Source organism: Ranitomeya imitator, chromosome 3 (assembly GCF_032444005.1).
Source record: "Ranitomeya imitator isolate aRanImi1 chromosome 3, aRanImi1.pri, whole genome shotgun sequence".
In the NCBI taxonomy this organism is placed as follows: Eukaryota; Metazoa; Chordata; class Amphibia; order Anura; family Dendrobatidae; genus Ranitomeya; species Ranitomeya imitator.
In genome coordinates, this window is record NC_091284.1 from 244,954,027 (window position 1) to 244,975,656 (window position 21,630).

The 21,630-nt window shown below is 45.7% G+C and overlaps 1 protein-coding gene across 2 annotated transcripts in view; it reads left to right on the plus strand.

Moving 5' to 3' along the window:
- LOC138669650 (protein phosphatase 1 regulatory subunit 12B-like) overlaps nucleotides 1–21,630 on the plus strand; it is a 110,160-nt gene that overhangs the window by 63,514 nt on the left and 25,016 nt on the right. For both annotated transcript variants that reach the window (XM_069756308.1, XM_069756309.1), the window contains exon 3: nucleotides 17,994–18,135. In XM_069756308.1, the coding sequence (XP_069612409.1) occupies nucleotides 17,994–18,135 (142 nt within the window). The remainder of the gene's footprint in view (nucleotides 1–17,993; nucleotides 18,136–21,630) is intronic.

Below are 21,630 nucleotides of genomic sequence, written 5' to 3' on the forward strand. Positions count from 1 at the left end.
CACAAGGGTAACGGAAAAAAATAAACCTCAATTTGTTGTGCAATTTCTCCTGAGTACACCGATAACCCATATGTGCAGGAATACTACTGTTTGGGTGCATGGCGGAGCTCGGAAGGGAAGGAGCACCGTTTGACCTTTTGAACACAAAAATGGCTGGAATCGAGAGCGGATGCCATGTCGCGTTTTGGAGAGCCCTTGATGTGCCTAAACAGTGGAAACCCCCACAACTGACATATCTAGATGTGTGGTGAGCTCCTTGAACAGCCAGGGAGAGACATGAAAATTTAAAAAAAAATCACATTTTCCCCACAAAAAATGGACTTTTAGCTCCAATTTTTTAAAATTTTCACAAGGGTAACAGGAGAAAATGCACCATACAATTTTTTTTTTTTTGTGCAATTTCTTCTGAGTGTCCTAAGACCCCATATGTGGCTGAAAACTACTTTTGAGGCACAGCGCAAAGCATAAAAGGGAAGAAGCGCCATATTGCAGTTCAGATTTTGATGGGTTTGAGGGTGCCATGTTACAGTGGCAGAGCCCCTGAGGTGCCAGAACAGCAGAAAGCCCCCATAAGTGACATCATTTTACAAGCTACACCTCTCAATTAATTCATTATTGGGAGCAGTGAGCATGTTAACACCCCATGTGTCTCACAAATTTATACCATAGTGCAATGAAGAAAGAATAGTTACATTTTTACAGCTAAAATGCTGTTGCCCCAAATTTTTAATTTTTGTAAGGGCTAATAGGAAGAAACGGACCTCTCAGTTTGTTGTGCAATTTCTTCTGATTGCGCCAATACCCTACATGTAATCGAGAACTACTTTTCAGGCACAGTGCAAAGCTCAGAAGGGAGTGAGCGCCATATAATAGTGTAGATTTCACTGGCAGGTGCCATGACCCCCTTGGAGAGCCCCTGAGGTGCCAGAACAGCACCCCCCCCCCATAAGTTACCCCATTTTACAAACTACACCTCTCAATTAAATCATCAAGCAGTGCAGTGATCATATTGACATCACATGTGTGTTCCAGAATTTTATATACGGTAATTGGTCTGTGAGGGAAAAAGGGAAAAATGATTACATTTTTGCCACAAAAATTTTGTTTTAGCCCCAGATTTTACATTTTCACACAGGAGAATGGGTAAAAATGGCAACAAAATTTGTCACAATTTCTGCTGAAGGTGGCAATATCCCATATGTGGCTGTACAGGACTACTTAGCCATACGGTGAGACTCAGGAGGGATGGAATGCTATTTGCCTCTTGCAGCTCAGATGTTCCTAGAATAGTTTGCAAACTCCATATACAGAGCCCCTAAATGCTAGAAGAACAGAATATCCCCCTCATGTGACCCCATTTTAGAAATTATACCCCTACTAAACATGTGGATTCTAAATGTGGTTTATGCACAATGTGGGGCTCAGAAGGTATGAGGCATTTAGATTTGAGAGCGCAGAATTAGCTGAAATTCTTTTTTTTTTTTGAGGGGGGAGGAGGGGGGGACCCATCCCACCCCACCCCACCCCACTCCACCCCACCCCACTCCACTCCACCCCACCCCACTCTTCCAGAGCCATTGTACTACCAGTACTTTTTCCAGGACGTTCTCCTGACAGCACATTGGAGGACGTCCTCCTCCTCCTTGCAGGGACAGGAAATACAACACGAGAGGTTAAAAGGTCCCACTCCACCCCCTTTCCCTCAGTGTTTTTTCCTGTCCCTGCATGGGGACACATGAGAGGAGCAGAGCAGCGCAGCACAGCGCGGAAGCTTACCGATCCGGAGGGCTCGGGGGATCGTGCGGCTGGGCCAATATCCTTCCCCCGCAACAAAAGCCCGAGGCAGAAACTTCCCGGTGGGGGAGGCCCTCTGCCTAGAGACCAGTCGAGCAGACTGGCTCCTGGGTTGAACCGCTTCCTCCCGGGGGGGGGGGCTCTCGGTTCAGGCGCCAGGAGAAGAGGCGCCGCATGGAGGAGGATCCGGCGTCGGCAGCAGGAGCAGCGTGCATTCCACACTGTGGAACGCGGATGTAAAATCCTTATACCAGGTAGTACTTCCGGTATCGGCGCAGGTAAGGTGACGTCAGATCCGGGGGAGGCGGCATCTCGGCGTGCGTTCCACCTTGTGGAAAGCGGAAGTAAGCATTCTTAAGGGTGCACAAAATCTCAGGGCACGCGCAGATCGTCATCCAGCGCTCCTTCTGGTGTAAGAGAACGCCGGATTTGAATCCCTGCAGAGTATTGTCGGCGGCAGGACACAGAAGTTTGTGGGTCCATGCTAGCAGGCTACTGAAAAATGCCGGAGACTAAGGGTGAGTGCAGCAGAAGCTGCTATATCCCTTATTTGTGTGGGAGATCACATGTTTATAATGGGCATCTCTCCACAGAGTATACGGAGAACAGAAATGAGGAGACGGGGGTAAGTGCGCAGTGTGCAGAGTACATTTATACGCCTGCACACACACTGAGCCGTTCTTATTCTTATATTTAGGATAAAGAGGCCACTCGGACTCCCCTCCCTCAGACAAAAAAGTCTGGAAAGCTGTTAACAAAATCTAAGAGGTGTTCTATATGTAATGTGAAGCTGTTAGAAACATACAAGAAAGATCTCTGCAGCTCGTGTATTGAAAAGATTGTTAGAGATGAACAACCATCGATGTTATCTGAGATGAGGAGTATAAGAAGGGATCCAGAACAAGAAGATCAGGATGATTCGTCAGAAGCAGAATCAGAATACAGAGGTTCTGATCAAGAAGAAGGAGAATTGCCAATGGAAGAACAGGAAGGAAAGAGGTATTACTTTCCAGTAGAAGACACAGAAGAGCTGGTTCAGGCGGTCAGACGTACTATGCAGATGAAAGAAGATCCACGTCCGAGATCTAGACAAGACCAGATGTTTGGAGGGCTCACATATCGGGAACGGACAGTGTTCCCTGTGAGCGAGCATATTCGTCAGATGATATCACAAGAATGGAAAGACGCGGAGCGAAGATTGGTGATGTCCAGAGATTTTAAAAGCAGTCTCCCGTTCGATCCAGAAGAGATCAAGATTTGGGAAGAAGTTCCTAAAGTGGATGTCCCAATAGCCAAGGTGGCAAAGAAAACATCCATACCTTTTGAGGATTCATCTAGTCTCAAGGATGCAATGGATCGCAAGGCGGATATCCTTTTACGTCGAGCCTGGGAGACTTCAGCAGCCTTAATAAAGACTAACATCGCAGCCATGTCTGTAGCAAGATCCATGTTCCTGTGGATGGAACAATTGGAGGAACATTTAATTAATAAAACTTCTCGGGCAGATATAATTGCCTCTCTGCCTATCAAGTCAGCCACGGCATTTATGGCGGACATATCGGCTGAATCTGTTAGATTTGCAGCTAGAAATAGCTCCTTGTCCAATGCAACCCGAAGGGCTATTTGGCTTAGATCTTGGTCGGGGGATAATGCATCCAAAAACAAATTATGTGCCATTCCATTCTCAGGTTCCAGAATATTTGGCCAGGCGTTTGATGATATTTTAGAATCAACAGCTGACAGTAAAAAAGGGTTCCCCGAGGATAAACCCAGGAAATTTCAGCCCTTTCGGAGAAGACACCCCCCCCTCACATCCCCCCCGCAGGCAACCAGAGTATAGAGAACAATGGAGATCAGGCAGAGGAACCTTCATAGGTTCCTATGCTCAGAACAGAAGGGGAAGAAATTCCTTGTTCGGTTCAAGCTATAGACCAAGGAAACAATGACGCCATAGGGAGACTAAGCCTCTTTCTAAAATACTGGAGTCGGATCTCAGACAACAGTTATGTCCTCAAAATAATCTCAGAAGGTTACAGAATAGAGCTAATTTCCCGCGTACCACAAAGGTGTATCACACCAACAGTGGTAGTTACAAATTCCCCTATGTTCACAGACCTACAAAATCTGTTCGTCTCTCGGGTCATAGTTCGGGTTCCTTCTCCAGAAATAGGCAGAGGTCATTATTCCTCTCTATTCTCAATTCCAAAACAGTCAGGGGAATCCCGTACAATAATAAATTTGAAACCTCTGAATGTATTCGTCAAATACAAACGATTCAGAATGGAATCAGTCAGGTCAACCATTCACCTTATAAACAAGGATTCAGTAATGTGCACTCTCGATCTGAAGAGTGCGTATTATCAGGTTCCGATACACCCCTCATCTCAGGAGCTACTGAGATTCTTGGTAAGATACCCGGACCAGACCTGCAATTTCCAATTTCAATGCCTCCCATTCGGTCTAGCATCTGCTCCAAGAATTTTCACAAAATTGGTAGCAGAAGTGGTGGCTTTCCTAAGAAACCAAGGAATAACAATAATTCCATACTTGGATGATTTTCTGGTTGTAGCACGAACAAAGGACATTCTGCTGCAGCACAGATCGGGTCAAAGCAGTATTGGAACAACTAGGATGGGTGGTAAACCGGGAAAAGTCACATCTAAGACCAGAATCCCGAAAAATATTTCTAGGAGTACTCTTGGATTCTACAATCAGACAATCCTTCTTACCAAGGGACAAACGAATCTCAATAAAAAAGATGATCTTAGAGTTCCAAAGAAGTCCAGTTACGATAAGAGCGGCTATGAATTTCTTGGGGAAGATGACAGCTTGCATCCCGTGTGTCAGATGGGCTCAGGCTCACTCAAGACCATTACAAGAACAAGTCCTCATGGTATGGGATCGTTGTCGTTCGTCATTAGACAAAAAACTGCAGCTATCAATGAAGGTAAGAAGATCGCTACGACGGTGGACCCAGGACTACAATCTAAGAATGGGCGTCCCTTGGATATCAACCCCTTGTGTGGTAATCACCACGGACACAAGTCAGTGGGGATGTGGAGCGCACTTGGAAGAAAAATTCTTTCAAGACAAGTGGCCCGAAGAGATCAGTCAGATGTCGTCAAATTACAGAGAACTATACGCAGTTTGGGAAGCTCTCAGAAGAAACCATTCTCGCCTAAAGGACTAGCACGTAAAAATCCTATCTGACAACATGACAGCGGTATCCTTCTTGAGACATCAGGGAGGTTCCAGACACAAGGCGCTTCAGGATCTAGCGCAAAGAATTTTTGCCTGGGAAGAAAACGTGGTCCTATCAATAACAGCAGTGCATCTGGAAGGATCCCAAAACGTGCTAGCCGACTATCTAAGCAGAAGGAAAGTTTATCCAACCGAATGGGAACTAAATCAAGAAATGTTCCAAATACTTTGCCACCGTTGGGGAACTCCCAGGATAGACTTATTTGCCACAAGAAAAAATGCGAAAGTGCCCAGATTTTATACCCTCAACCCTTCAGACATGCCGGAAGCAGTCGATGCCTTAAGTCAAGCATGGAACGAACCTCTGTCTTATGCGTTTCCCCCAATAGCACTTGTCCCAGTAGTGCTCAGGAAGATTCAAGAAGACCAGGCAACAGTGCTGACGATTGTACCATTTTGGCCAAAGAGAAGTTGGTTCCCATTGTTGGGAGCCATGACAACGGAAAACCCTATCAAACTCCCGTTATGGAAAGATATAATTCATCAAGGGCCCGTTTTACACCAAGACCCGGAGAGATTACATCTATCAGCATGGATCCTGAGAGGGACATCTTGAAATCCAGAGGTCTTTCAGATGAAGTAATTACAACCATCCAGGCTAGTAGGAAGCCTGTCACCTCGGCCATCTACCACAAAATCTGGAGGAAATTTTGTATGGAAGGTGGCGGGTCGGCCGTGATTCCGGGAGCTTTAGATATTCCTAGAGTCTTAAATTTTTTACACGCGGGCTTTAATTTGGGGCTCAGGCCAAGTACGATTAAAGTCCAGATCTCGGCCCTTAAGGCCCCTTCACATTAAGCGACGCTGCAGCGATACCGACAACGATCCGGATCGCTGCAGCGTCGCTGTTTGGTCGCTGGAGAGCTGTCACACAGACAGCTCTTCAGCGACCAACGATGCCGGTAACCAGGGTAAACATCGGGTAACGAAGCGCAGGGCCGCGCTTAGTAACCCGATGTTTACCCTGGTTACCATCCTAAAAGTAAAAAAAACAAACCCTACATACTTACCTACCACTGTCTGTCCCCGGCGCTCTGCTTCTCTGCACTCCTCCTGCACTGGCTGTGAGCACAGCGGCCGGAAAGCAGAGCGGTGACGTCACCGCTCTGCTTTCCGGCTGACCGACGCTCACAGCCAGTGCAGGAGGAGTGCAGAGCAGAGCGCCGGGGACAGACAGCGGTAGGTAAGTATGTAGTGTTTGTTTTTTTTACTTTTAAGATGGTAACCAGGGTAAACATCGGGTTACTAAGCGCGGCCCTGCGCTTAGTTACCCGATGTTTACCCTGGTTACCAGTGAAGACATCGCTGGATCGGTGTCACACACGCCGATCCAGCGATGTCAGCAGGGAGTCCAGCGACGAAATAAAGTTCTGGACTTTCCTCAGCGACCAACGATCTCCCAGCAGGGGCCTGATCGTTGGTCGCTGTCACACATAGCGATTTCCTTAACGATATCGTTGCAACGTCACCAAAAGCAACGATATCGTTAACGATATCGTTATGTGTGAAGGTACCTTTAGTACTTTCTTGGATTATCCATTAGCCTCCCACCCCTGGATAATCAGATTTGTGAAGGCCATCCAGAGATTACGGCCTACCTTAAAGGGAACCTGTCACCCCGTTTTTTGAGATTGAGATATAAATACTGTTAAATAGGGCCTGTGCTGTGCGTTACTATGGTGTATGTAGTGTACCCTGATTCCCCATGTATGCCGAGAAATACATTACCAAAGTCGGCGTTTTCGCCTGTCAATCAGGCTGGTCTGGTCAGGTGGGCGTGTTCACAGCGTTCTTTTCTTCCCCAGGTTTCCGTTGGTGGCGTAGTGGTGTGCGCATGTCCAAGGTCCGGATTCCCTGTGCCCACGTGAAGACACAGCGCGCGATCTGCGCTGTCATTCCTTTCATCGGTGCGGGCGGCCATCTTCCTGGGGCCGCGCGTGCGCAGATGTAGTGCTCTGCTGCACGGGGCTTCAGGAAAATGGCCGCGGGATGCCGCGCGTGCGCAGAAGAGATCGCGGCGGCCATTTTCCCAAAGCCGAGATGCAAACTCGGCTTTGGGAAAATGGCCGCTGCGATCTCTTCTGCGCACGCGCGGCATCCCGCGGCCATTTTCCTGAAGCCCCGTGCAGCAGAGCACTACATCTGCGCACGCGCGGCCCCAGGAAGATGGCCGCCCGCACCGATGAAAGGAATGACAGCGCAGATCGCGCGCTGTGTCTTCACGTGGGCACAGGGAATCCGGACCTTGGACATGCGCACACCACTACGCCACCAACGGAAACCTGGGGAAGAAAAGAACGCTGTGAACACGCCCACCTGACCAGACCAGCCTGATTGACAGGCGAAAACGCCGACTTTGGTAATGTATTTCTCGGCATACATGGGGAATCAGGGTACACTACATACACTATAGTAACGCACAGCGCAGGCCCTATTTAACAGTATTTATATCTCAATCTCAAAAAACGGGGTGACAGGTTCCCTTTAAGACAGTTAGCTCCTACATGGGACTTAAATCTGGTCCTCAAGGCTCTGTGTAAAAATCCCTATACTCTTGAGGAGGACATGCCCATTTCAATTCGTACCTGGAAGACGGCCTTCCTAGTAGCGATTACAACAGCTAAACGTGTAGGGGAAATTCAGGCCCTATCAATTAAGGATCCATATCTTCAGGTCCGAGAGGACCATATAATCCTAAAATTAGATCCAGCTTTTATCCCTAAAATAGCCTCAGCTAGAAATCGAGACCAGGAAATAATTTTACCTTCCTTTTGTGAGAACCCTTCTAATGAAAAGGAACCGGCTTTACATTCCCTTGATGTTAGGCAGGCAGTACTAAATTATCTGGAGGCCACTAGCTCCTGGAGGAAAGATTCTAATATTTTCATTCTATTTGGGGGTAAGAATAAAGGTAAAAAAAGCTTCCAAGGCTTCAATAGCTAGATGGATCACCACTATAATTTCAAAAGCCTACTCATCTGAAGTGGTAGCCTGCCCAACAGGGATTAGAGCACACTCTACTAGGGCTGTTTCAGCATCATGGAATGAGCGAGCAGGAGCGTCCCTAGATCAGATTTGCAAGGCTGCAACTTGGGCCAGAGTAAACACGTTCTGTAAGCACTATAAGCTAGACGTAGTAGCAGCTCAGCAGACGTCTTATGGGAGAAAGGTTCTCCAAGCAGTTGTCCCACCCTAAACGAAGTTTTCTTTGGTATTCTCCAATGTGCTGTCAGGGGGACGTCCTGGAAAATGGGTATTATACCTACCGATAATTCGGTTTCCAGGAGTCCATCCTGACAGCACCGTTATTTCCCCCTCTATGCATGCCAGTTCATGTGCTGTAATATGTTTGGTTAATAAAGTATTCAAAGTAGATCTATTCATGGTGTGGTACTTGTCAAAACACTGAGGGAAAGGGGGTGGAGTGGGACCTTTTAACCTCTGGTGTTGTATTTCCTGTCCCTGCAAGGAGGAGGAGGACGTCCTCCAATGTGCTGTCAGGATGGACTCCTGGAAACCGAATTATCGGTAGGTATAATACCCATTTTTTGTGAATTGAGTTTTTCTATTGGGAATGTTTTACATAACTTTCGGTTTCGCATTTATCCTGCGTACCATGCTGAGCTCTTATATAGGGGTCTGCATCTAAGTCTTCAAATTACTTGATTCAGATGAAACCCAGGGATCCATTCACTATAATGTGACCGGGGAGTTACTCAAGACTCCTTCTGACCTCTGATCAGTAGTGTCCTTTTCAGAAGTGCAGAAAACTGTGGTCAACCTCGCTTTTATGCACACCTAAAATGATGGACACCGGTGGATCACTGGCCAGACTGTTTCCACAGTGACTCCATCTGCTTCATTATAGGGAATCTTCCACTGAGGGTTCCATTTGAATCACATATTTCAGAGATTTTCACAGAAACCCCGGTGTAAGCACTCAGCGTAGAGCGCAGGATAAATGTGAGCCAAAACTTACTGCGATGTTTGTGAGACAGAATGGGTCACTATGGCAACGATTGGGCCCTGCAATTGTCGCAGGGGCACAAGTCTGAAGGCAGAGGAAGCTCCCGTCTCTCTCCCTGCCTTCTGAATGTTAAGATCTCTCTCAATCACAGCATTTAGGGCATTAAACAGCCGGGGGCCGTGTTGGCACTGTCCCTGGCTATTGGTGCAGGAGCTTGGCCACGAGCATCACCGAGCTCCTGCTGTGATCTGGCAGGAGGTACTGATATTTCAGCGCCTCCTGTGCGATCATGCTACCAACTACCAATCACAGCGCCCTGAGTGTGGGAACCGCACTTCTTTCCGTGCTGCTCAGCGGTCACTAAACGCTGCCTGCAAGGAACTGTCACTGCGCGTTTACACACAGTGACAGTTTAAAGTCATGACATGCATAGCATGTTGCGGGAACTGAAGCCCGCTCATGACATGTCATGTCAGTCATTGGACGTTAAGGCTATGTGCACACGTCCGGAATTGCCGCGGAAATTTCTGCTGCAATTCCGGAACTCCCTGCCACCGGAAAAACGCATGCGAAATTGGCATGCATTTTCCCGCTAAACACTAGCGTTTTCCAAGCGTAATTAGCTTGCAGAATGCTAGCGTTTTCCAAGCGATCTGTAGCATCGCTTGGAAACCTAATTGACAGGTTGGTCACACTTGTCAAACATAGTGTTTGACAAGTGTGACCAACTTTTTTCTATTGATGCTGCCTATGCAGCATCAATAGTAAAAAGATATAATGTTAAAAATAATAATTAAAAAAAAAAATCATGATATTCTCCCCTTCCGGCGGCCCACGCACGCTTCCCGCTCCTCGCAATGCTCCCGGCAAATCCTGTTCCCAATAATGCCTAGCGGCAATGACCCCAGATGATGTAGCAGTCTTGCGAGACCGCTACGTCATCACAGGTCATTCTCGCAATGCATTATTGGGAATGGAAGCATCGCGAGGGACGTCGGAAAGTGAGAATATCATGATTTTTTATTTTAATTCTTTTTTTTGAACAATTATATGGTTCCCAGGGCCTGGAGAAGAGTCTCCTCTTCTCCACCCTGGGTACCAACCGCACATGCTCCGCTTATTCCCGCATGGTGGGCATAGCCCCATGTGGAAAGTAAGCGGATCAATGCATTCCTATGTGTGCGGAATCCCCGCTATTTCGGACAAAGAATGAACATGCTGCGTTTTTTTCCGGAATGTGATTCCGCCGCAGAAAACAACACAGCATGTGTACAAAAAATGCGGATTGCATTCTAATAGATAAGATGCTTAATGTATGCATTTTTTCATGGTTTTATCGCATTTTTATAGCGAAAAACGCGAAATAAACGTGAAAATTCCTTAACGTGTGCACATAGCCTATGGGGTTAAACAGTGCTTAAAAAATAAAAATACACTGGGATTTTTTTACACAATACTATCTGGCATCAAGACATGAGTGATGAAAAGAATTGGCAAGCACACACATAATTACATTCTGCAAATGTCATTCCTAATGTGAATATAAAAATAGAGATCAGTTTATATGGACAAGCTCAATTTATATGTGAACACAGAAAAAGAAAAAAGGGTGAAACAGAAAAGAGAAGAAAGAGAGAGTGCAAGAAAAAGGGGGTCTTTCTTTAGGCCACCATTAAAGGGAAGCCATCATCAGAAACTGACATTGTTTGGCTGTTCTTTTTTCATATCACAATTTTTATTTTAACCCCTCTGTGACCTTAGACGTACTATCCCGTCGAGGTGCCCTGGGCTTATCTGACCCTGGACGGGATAGTACGTCATAGCCGATCGGCCGCGCTCACGGGGGGAGCGCGGCCGATCGCGGCCGGGTGTCAGCTGCTTATCGCAGCTGACATCCGGCACTATGTGCCAGGAGCGGTCACGGACCGCCCCCGGCACATTAACCCCTGGCACACCGCGATCAAAGATGATCGCGATGTGCCGGCGGTGCAGGGAAGCACCGCGCAGGGAGGGGGCTCCCTGCGGGCTTCCCTGAGCCCCCCGCAGCAACGCGATGTGATCGCGTTGCTGCGAGGGTCTCCTCACCTCCCTCCCTTCTCGAGCCCCGGATCCAAGATGGCCGCGGATCCGGGTCCTGCAGGGAGGGAGGTGGCTTCACAGAGCCTGCTCAGAGCAGGCACTGTGAAGGCTGCAGCGCTGCAAGTCAGATCACTGATCTGTGATGTCCCCCCCTGGGACAAAGTAAAAAAGTAAAAAAAAAATTTTCCAAATGTGTACAAAAAATAAAAAAAAATATTCCAAAATAATGAAAAAAAAAAAAAATATTATTCCCATAAATACATTTCTTCATCTAAATAAAAAAAAAAAAACAATAAAAGTACACATATTTAGTATCGCCGCGTCCGTAACGACCCGACCTATAAAACTGTCCCACTAGTTAACCCCTTCAGTAAACACCGTAAGAAAAAAAAAAAAACGAGGCAAAAAACAACGCTTTATTATCATACCGCCGAACAAAAAGTGGAATAACACGCGATCAAAAGGACAGATATAAATAACCATGGTACCGCTGAAAGCGTCATATTGTCCCGCAAAAAAAGAGCCGCCATACAGCATCATCAGCAAAAAAATAAAAAAGTTATAGTCCTGAGAATAAAGCGATGCAAAAATAATTATTTTTTCTGTAAAATAGTTTTTATCGTATAAAAGCGCCAAACCATAAAAAAATGATATAAATGAGGTATCGCTGTAATCGTACTGACCCGAAGAATAAAACTGATTTATCAATTTTACCAAACGCGGAACGGTATAAACGCCTCCCCCAATAGAAATTCATGAATAGCTGGCTTTTGGTCATTCTTCCTCACAAAAATCGGAATAAAAAGCGATAAAAAAATGTCACGTGCCCAAAAATGTTTTCAATAAAAACATCAACTCGTCCCGCAAAAAACAAGACCTCACATGACTCTGTGGACCAAAATATGGAAAAATTATAGCTCTCAAAATGTGGTATTGCAAAAAATATTTTTTGCAATAAAAAGGGTCTTTCAGTGTGTGACGGCTGCCAATCATAAAAATCCGCTAAAAAACTCGCTATAAAAGTAAATCAAACCCCCCTTCATCACCCCCTTAGTTAGGGAAAAATAAAAAAAAATGTATTTATTTCCATTTTCCCATTAGGGCTAGGGCTAGGGTTAGGGCTAGGGTTAGGGCTAGGGTTAGGGTTAGGGCTAGGGTTAGGGTTAGGGCTAGGGTTAGGGTTAGGGCTAGGGTTAGGGCTAGGGTTAGGGCTAGGGTTAGGGTTAGGGCTAGGGTTAGGGCTAGGGTTAGGGTTAGGGTTGGGGCTACAGTTAGGGTTGGGGCTAAAGTTAGGGTTAGGGTTTAGATTACATTTACAGTTGGGAATAGGGTTGGGATTAGGGTTAGGGGTGTGTCAGGGTTAGAGGTGTGGTTAGGGTTACCGTTGGAATTAGGGTTAGGGGTGTGTTTAGATTAGGGTTTCAGTTATAATTGGGGGGTTTCCACTGTTTCGGCACATCAGGGGCTCTCCAAACACGACATGGCGTCCGATCTCAATTCCAGCCAATTCTGCGTTGAAAAAGTAAAACAGTGCTCCTTCCCTTCCGAGCTCTCCTGTGTGCCCAAACAGGGGTTTACCCCAACATATGGGGTATCAGCGTACTCAGGACAAATTGGACAACAACTTTTGTGGACCAATTTCTCCTGTTACCCTTGGGAAAATACAAAACTGGGGGCTAAAAAATAATTTTTGTGGGAAAACAAAAAGATTTTTTATTTTCACGGCTCTGCGTTATAAACTGTAGTGAAACACTTGGGGGTTCAAAGTTCTCACAACACATCTAGATAAGTTCATTGAGGGGTCTAGTTTCCAATATGGGGTCACTTGTGGGGGGTTTCTACTGTTTAGGTACATTAGGGGCTCTGCAAACGCAATGTGACGCCTGCAGACCAATCCATCTAAGTCTGCATTCCAAATGATGCTCCTTCCCTTCCGAGCCCTCCCATGCGCCCAAACGGTGGTTCCCCCCCACATATCGGGTATCAGCGTACAACAACAAATTGGACAACAACAAATTGGACAACAACATTTAGGGTCCAATTTCTCCTGCTAACCTTGGAAAAATACAAAACTGGGGGCTAAAATATAATTTTTGTGGAAAAAAAAATATTTTTTATTTGCATGGCTCTGCGTTATAAACTGTAGTGAAATACTTGGGGGTTCAAAGCTCTCACAACACATCAAGATGAGTTCCTTAGGGGGTCTACTTTCCAAAATGGTGTCACTTGTGGGGGGTTTCTACTGTTTAGGTACATTAGGGGCTCTGCAAACGCAATGTGACGCCTGCAGACCATTCCATCTAAGTCTGCATTCCAAATGGCGCTCCTTCCCTTCCGAACCCTCCCATGCGCCCAAACGGTGGTTCCCCCCCACATATGGGGTATCAGCGTACTCAGGACAAATTGGACAACAACTTTTGGGGTCCAATTTCTCCTGTTACCCTAGGGAAAATACAAAACTGGGGGCTAAAAATAATTTTTGTGGGAAAAAAGTTTTGTTTTATTTTTATGGCTCTGCATTATAAACTTCTGTGACGCACTTGGTGGGTCAAAGTGCTCACCACACCTCTAGATAAGTTCCTTAGGGGGTCTACTTTCCAAAATGGTGTCACTTGTGGGGGGTTTCAATGTTTAGGCACATCAGTGGCTCTCCAAACGCAACATGGCGTCCCATCTCAATTTCTGTCAATTTTGCATTGAAAAGTCAAACTGCGCTCCTTCCCTTCCGAGCTCTCCCATGCGCCCAAACAGTGGTTTACTGCCACATATGGGGTATCAGCGTACTCAGGACAAATTGGACAACAACTTTTGAGGTCCAATTTCTTCTCTTACCCTTGGAAAAATAAAAAATTGGGGGCAAAAATATAATTTTTGTGAAAAAATATGATTTTTTATTTTTACGGTTCTGCATTATAAACTTCTGTGAAGCACTTGGTGGGTCAAAGTGCTCACCACACCTCTAGATAAGTTCCTTAGGGGGTCTACTTTCCAAAATGGTGTCACTTGTGGGGGGTTTCAATGTTTAGGCACATCAGTGGCTCTCCAAACGCAACATGGCGTCCCATCTCAATTCCTGTCAATTTTGCATTGAAAAGTCAAATAGCGCTCCTTCCCTTCCGAGCTCTCCCATGCGCCCAAACAGTGGTTTACTGCCACATATGGGGTATCAGCGTACTCAGGACAAATTGGACAACAACTTTTTGGGTCCAATTTCTCCTGTTACCCTTGGTAAAATAAAACAAATTGGAGCTGAAGTAAATTTTTTGTGTAAAAAAGTTAAATGTTCATTTTTATTTAAACATTCCAAAAATTCCTATTAAACACCTGAAGGGTTAATAAACTTCTTGAATGTGGTTTTGAGCACCTTGAGGGGTGCAGTTTTTAGAATGGTGTCACACTTGGGCATTTTCTATCATATAGACCCCTCAAAATGACTTCAAATGAGACGTGGTCCCTAAAAAAAAATGGTGTTGTAAAAATGAGAAATTGCTGGTCAACTTTTAACCCTTATAACTCCCTAACAAAAAAAAAAATTGGTTCCAAAATTATGCTGATGTAAAGGAGACATGTGGGAAATGTTACTTATTAAGTATTTTGTGTGACATATCTCTGTGATTTAATTGCATAAAAATTCAAAGTTTGAAAATTGCGAAATTTTCAAAATTTTCGCCAAATTTCCGTTTTTTTCACAAATAAACGCAGGTACTATCAAAGAAATTTTACCACTATCATGAAGTACAATATGTCACGAGAAAACAATGTCAGAATCACCAGGATCCGTTGAAGCGTTTCGGAGTTATAACCTCATAAAGGGACAGTGGTCAGAATTGTAAAAATTGGCCTGGTCATTAACGTGCAAACCACCCTTGGGGGTAAAGGGGTTAAAAATAGACGAAACACAAAATTAGTAATCTTTCAATTTCTATAGTTGCTCTTGGTTTATATTTAGACCTATACTTCCTGTTCTTTCAGGAAGCGTTTTCATCCCGATTCTTTACCTGTGACAGGTTTACAACCTCTATACACTGCTGATAACACAGGGTCCACCATTAACAATAGGCAGTGTCACACCTTACTCCTTTCACAATGATCTTTTTCACACTCTCATTACATGCTTCAATACAAAAGATAGTGTTGAGATGCCATCATTGTGTCTAGCCATGTTATTTCCTGAAAGACTTGGAAGGTAAAGTCTAAAAAAAGGCCCAGTGACCAGTGTGAAAATTGGAAGGCTGATTGTTTTTTATTTTTAAATCATATTGTGATAAGGGAAAAAAAATAACCTGAAAACCTGATTTATGGATAAGGTAATTTTCTAATAATCAGTAAGTTTCCCTTTACGTCGGTAGAAACATCAGTCAGATCCTTGGCCACAATTTTTGAAACCACTGATCATATGCTGAAAAATGTTTGTATTGAAACTGGTTCTAAAAATGACACTTCTGGCAAGTTGCTTATACATCCACTAGCTATTGAACCCGTTCTACGCCCGGGTGGCGAGCATTTATATTGGTATATGGTCTCCATCCTGGTATGTGCTGCTCCATCCTGCGTCCCCATCCTGTCATGTGCTGCACCCATCCTGCGCCCCCATTCTGACATGTGCTGCTCCCATCCTGCGCCCCTATTCTGACATGTGCTGCACCCATCCTGCGCCCCCATCCTGTCATGAGCTGCTCCATCCTGCGTCCCCATCCTGTCATGTGCTGCACCCACCCTGCGCCCCCATTCTGTCATGTGCTGCTCCCATCCTGCGGCCCCATTCTGACATGTGCTGCTCCATCCTGCGCCCCCATTCTGTCATGTGCTGCTCCCATCCTGCGCCCCCATTCTGACATGTGCTGCTCCCATCCTGCGCCCCCATTCTGACATGTGCTACACCCATCCTGCGCCTCTATTCTTTTCCAAAGATTTTATTTGGATTTTAAAATAGCAGGCAAGAAAAGGGAATAAGGGCGGGATAGGATGGTGGAGGGGGGAGAGGAGGGGGGGGAGAAAAAAGGGGGTAATAAGGAGGAGGAGAAAGAAGGGAGGGGCATAGGGAAAAATATTCTGACATGTGCTACACCCATCCTGCGCCTCTATTCTGACATGTGCTACACCCATCCTGCGCCTCTATTCTGACATGTGCTGCACCCGTCCTGCGCCTCCATTCTGTCATTTGCTGCTCCCATTCTGCGCCCCCATCCTGTCATGTGCTGCTGCCATCCTGCGCCCCCGATCTGTCATGTGCTGCTGCCATCCTGCGCGCCCATCCTGTCATGTGCTGCTGCCATCCTGCGCCCCCGTTCTGTCATGTGCTGCTGCCATCCTGCACCCCCGTTCTGTCATGTGCTGCCCTATTCTGTCATGTGCTGCTCCCATCCTGCGCCCCCATTCTGTAATTTGCTGCTCCCATGCATATGCCCCATACGCTGCTCCATAAAGGTTTATGGCCCCCATAAGATGCTCCATAGTATATGCCCCGTACACTGCTCCATAAAGGTTGATGGCCCCCATAAGATGCTCCATAGTATATGCCCCGTACACTGCTCCATAAAGGTTTATGGCCCCCATAAGATGCTCCATATTATATGCCCTGTACACTGCTCCATAAAGGTTTATGGCCCCCATAAGATGCTCCATAGTATATGCCCCCGTACACTGCTCCATTATGGTTGATGGCTCCATAAGATGCTCCATAGTATATGCCCCCGTACACTGCTCCATTATGGTTGATGGCTCCCATAAGATGCTCCATAATATATGCCCCCGTACACTGCTCCATTATGGTTGATGGCCCCCATAAGATGCTCCATAGTATTATATGCCCCGTATGCTGCTGCGATATATATAAAAAAAAAATACCATACTCACCTATCGTCGCTGGGCACCGAGTGCTGGGGGGCCTGAGCAGGCGGGGACACCGGCGCGCTGTGGGGGTCAGGTGCCGGTATCGCCGCTAGGTCAGGCCCCCGACACTTGCTATATTCACCTGTCCCCCTTTCCAGCGCTGCGTCTGCTCCGTCTTCCGGCTCCTCTGGCTGTGACTGTTCAGTCAGAGGGCAGCGCGCATTAAGCGCGTCATCGCGCCCTCTGAACTGTGAACGTCACAGGCAGAGGACCCGGAACACGGAGCCGCATGCAGCGCTGGAACGGGACAGGTGAATATAGCTCATACTCACCCTCCTGGCGCGTCCCTGTTATCCGTTGGAGACTTCGTTGTGCGTTCAGTGCTTAAGCATACCGCGATCTCCTGGGAGCGTCACTCTGTGGCGTTCAGACTGCGCCAGCGCTTGCGCAGTCTATAAAAGCTTCGGACAGAGTGACGCTCCCAGCGTTATATTATAGATACCATGCTGTAGCTTTGCAGACCAACCTCATCACTGTAGCCAACCTTTCTAAGTGACAGGCAATTCCGCAAGATCCTGCCTACCTCTAAATAAATAGGAATTATACATAATTACTTAACAATTGCATAACATAATCTTGTGTTGTGGCATCTGTAGAATTTTTTTTTTTTCCCCCCGTGATAATTTTTGGACAGTACTAATAAGAGGCAAGATGTCTTATACTATATGCCATGTCCCATTTATTGTTGGCCTGTCCGTACTCTTGCACTGCGATGATCCGTAGTTTCGGTGAGCTGCAAAAAGTAATGGTTAACCTGGTAAAATGTAAGGGTGATGTTGTGTCTGGTGGAGTACATTGGCCCTTTCAGTCAGCTGATTGGTTGTGGTGCCTGGAGTCAGGCACACACTAATCTTTAATTGAAGATCTATCTTAAGGATAGGTAAATCATTTTCTTACCATTTTAATTGTTAAAAAAAAAAAACAGTGTGAACATATAAAATTGTATGGGTATGCATTTTTTTTTACGCAGTTGTTCTTTTTTTTTTTTTATTTATTGTAGATTAGATTCCGGGGGCTCAAGTCTCACATCAACAGACAGTGACCGTGCATCTACCCGTGCAAGTGTCTATTCACGACGGGAAAATCGCTTGCCATCCACTGGGAATAAGACAGACGAGGAACCCAACAAAGATTTCAAAAAGGTTGATTATCCTTAGGTTAGGTATTCAACTTAAGAAAGAGACCTACATTTAGGCCATATAACTTCTTAAGCCAATGAACTGTCATTCTTCAATTACTGTAATTTACTGTGGTGATATCTTCCTGAGTCCTAATAAGCAATATGAATTGTTCTACTGATCCCACCAGGTACTGTAATATCCATGGAAAAACGACATTCTTTTAGAAGAAATTGTGGTAATGGTTATTAAGAATGTTGTGTTTTAGGCCTGTTTATGTGAAAAAGCATTAGCACTACTGGTTGGTGCCCAAGTAGGTTCCCAAACCGTGATACCATGTATAGTAACCTTGGCACACACCAGATGCTGAAGTGAAATTATTTCATGCAGTCCACATAAAGTAGTAGGGTTATACATACAACAGACATTTTGGTCTGAATAACCTTCCTCAGTGTATTACAATGTAAACATAAAAATAAAGTAAAATGAAAGACAATAAAGTATGGTATATACACCAATGACAAAGTAAGGGTCAGAGTCTAGAGAGAAATTGCAATTCCACCAGAGTGTACCAACATCATCAATCAAACTCAAGATCTATATGCTGCGTTTCTAAATAGTCAGTTGACCAATACATTACTATGGGACAATCGGCCCCCAAAAAAGGGGGAAAATGGAGGGATGGGTAAATGAAGGAAAAGGACCTACCCGACTGCTGTGTTTGAAGGGTGTTGATGAGCACAGTTTCTCCTCGCATAGATAACCCTGTGTAGGTAAAGGACACAATGCTGTAAGGGTGACCTTTTAATAAGTTTAAACGTGCTGGCAAGAGGTGGTTGTATGAAAAGATACCTCAGTCTCTGCTTGGGAACTCTGCAGGTGCTTCAAGGTTATTTTTGTCCTCTGATCTGCCTTCTGCCTCTCTGATTTATGCCCTCCTTGCCTGGGCTGAGAGTTTTGGTGGACGGCCCTTTCTTGGCAGGTTTGTTGTGGTACCATGTTCTTTCCATTTAATGGTGCTCATTAGGGTTGAGCGAAACGGATCGTTCATTTTTAAAAGTCGCCGACTTTTGGCAAAGTCGGGTTTCATGAAACCCGATCCGACCCTTGTGTGGGGTCGGCCATGCGGTACGCGACTTTCACGCCAAAGTCGCGTTTCAATTACGCGAAAAGCGCCATTTCTCAGCCAATGAAGGTGGACGCAGAGTGTGGGCAGCGTTATGACATAGGTCCTGGTCCCCACCATCTTGGAGAAGGGCATTGCAGTGATTGGCTTGCTGTCTGCGGCGTCACAGGGGCTATAAAGGGGCGTTCCCGCCGACCACCATCTTACTGCTGCTGATCTGACCCTAGGGAGAGGTTGCTGCCGCTTCGTCAGAAGCAGGGATAGCGTTAGGCAGGGTCCATTAACCACCAAACCGCTTGTGCTGTAGCGATTTCCACTGTCCAACACCACCTTTTGTTTGCAGGGACAGTGGAAGCTACATTTTTTTTTCCTCAGTTCTGTAGCTCATTGGGCTGCCCTAGAAGGCTCCCTGATAGCTGCATTGCTGTGTGTACGCCGCTGTGCATACCAACTGCTTTTTTCAAAGCACAAATCCTGTTGTTCCTTCCTTTCTGCACAGCTATCTTGTTTGTTTGTCCACACTTTTTATTTCATTTGTGCATCAGTCCACTCCTTATTGCTGCCTGCCATACCTGGCTGAGAATACTGCAGGGAGATAGTAATTGTAGGACAGTCCCTGTTTTTTTGTTTTGTTTTTTTTTGTGGGAGATTAAGATTGGCATTTCTGCTAGAGTGCCATCCCTGTGTGTGCCATCTCTCTCACATAGTGGGCCATAGAAGGCCTTTTCATTTTTCTGTTTTTTTTTTTTTTGTGGGGTTTATAAATTCTCCCTGATAAAAAAAAATACAGTGGGAGATTAATATTGGCCTTTGGGCTTCTGTGCCAGTCCTGAGTGTGCCATCTCTCTCTCAAATAGTGGGCCATAGAAAGCCTATTAATTTTTTTTTTTTTATTGGGTTTCTAAATACTCCCAGAAAAAATTAAAAAAAATCAGTGGGAGATTAATATTGCCCTTTCTGCTTGTGTGCCACTCCTGACTCCTGGATGTGCCATCTCTGTCTCTCAACTAGTGGGCCATAGAAAGCCTATTTTTTTTTTTTTATTGGGTTTCTAAATACTCCCAGAAAAAATCAAAAAGAAATCAGTGGGAGATTAATATTGCCCTTTCTGCTTGTGTGCCAGTCTTGACTCCTGGGTGTGCCATCTCTCTCTCTCAAATAGTGGGCACTGGGCCATAGAAAGGCTTTTTTTTTTTTTATTTGGTTTCTAAATTCTCCCTGAAAAAATCATTTTATTTTATTTTGTTTCTAAAGTCTCCCTGAAAAAAAAAATCAGTGGGAGATTAATATTGCCCTTTCTGCTTGTGTGACAGTCTTGACTCCTGGGTGTGCCATCTCTCTCTCTCAAATAGTGGGCCATAGAAAGCCTATTTTTTTTTTTTTTTTTGGTTTCTAAATTCTCCCTGAACAAATCCCCAAAAAAAGTGGGAGATCAATATTGACATTTGTGCTTGAGTGACAGTCCTGCGTGTGGCATCTCTCTGATTTAGTGCCACAGAAAACAGAGTGTGTAACATTGTGCCTGATTTTCCTTGTGGTCTCACCCACCTGTAAAGGGATATCTAAATCATCCTGAAGTTATAGCTCACCGTGTAAGTTGTTTGACAGCAGCAAATACCGTTACTTTGGTTACGTTTTTAAAACAATGAGGAAGTCTGGTGGAAGAGGTCGTGGCCGTGGGCGTTCATTGTCAGCTGGTAATGATGGTAGTGGTAGTTGAGCATCAGGTGGTCGTGAGAAAAAAAAATATTGCACCTAAGCCTGGAGCTGTGGAGCCAGGTTCGTCGTCTGGCTACAGAAGGCCTCGAACGCTCCCTTTTCTGGGAGTAGGAAAACCGGAGCAGCAAGAGCAAGTTTTGGCTTACCTTGCTGACTCAGCCTCTAGCTCTTTTGCCTCCTCTTTTGAAACTGGTAAATGTAAAAGCAGCGCGTCGTTAGTGGATGTTCACGGTCAGGGACAAGTCACTTCCTTGTCCTCTTCAGCAAAAACAACAACAGAGAAGGATGCAGCAGGCGACACAACGGGTTACTCCATGGAGCTCTTTACACATACCGTCCCTGGCTTAGAAAGTGAAGCAGTTAACAGGCCATGCCCATTACAAGTTGAATCTGACATGGAGTGCACTGATGCACAGCCACAGCCAGACTACTATGCTGGTCCTTTGACTCAGACCACAACATTGCCCTCGCAGGGTACTGATCCAGAATCAGACCCTGATGAGACTATGTTGCCCCGTCACGAACGCTCTACCACCGACTTACACGGTGACACAGACGAAGTTGCGCACGAGCTAGAAGAGGAGGTTATAGATGACCCAGTTGTTGACCCCGATTGGCAGCCATTGGGGGAACAGGGTGCAGGCAGCAGTAGTTCTGAAGCGGAGGAGGAGGGG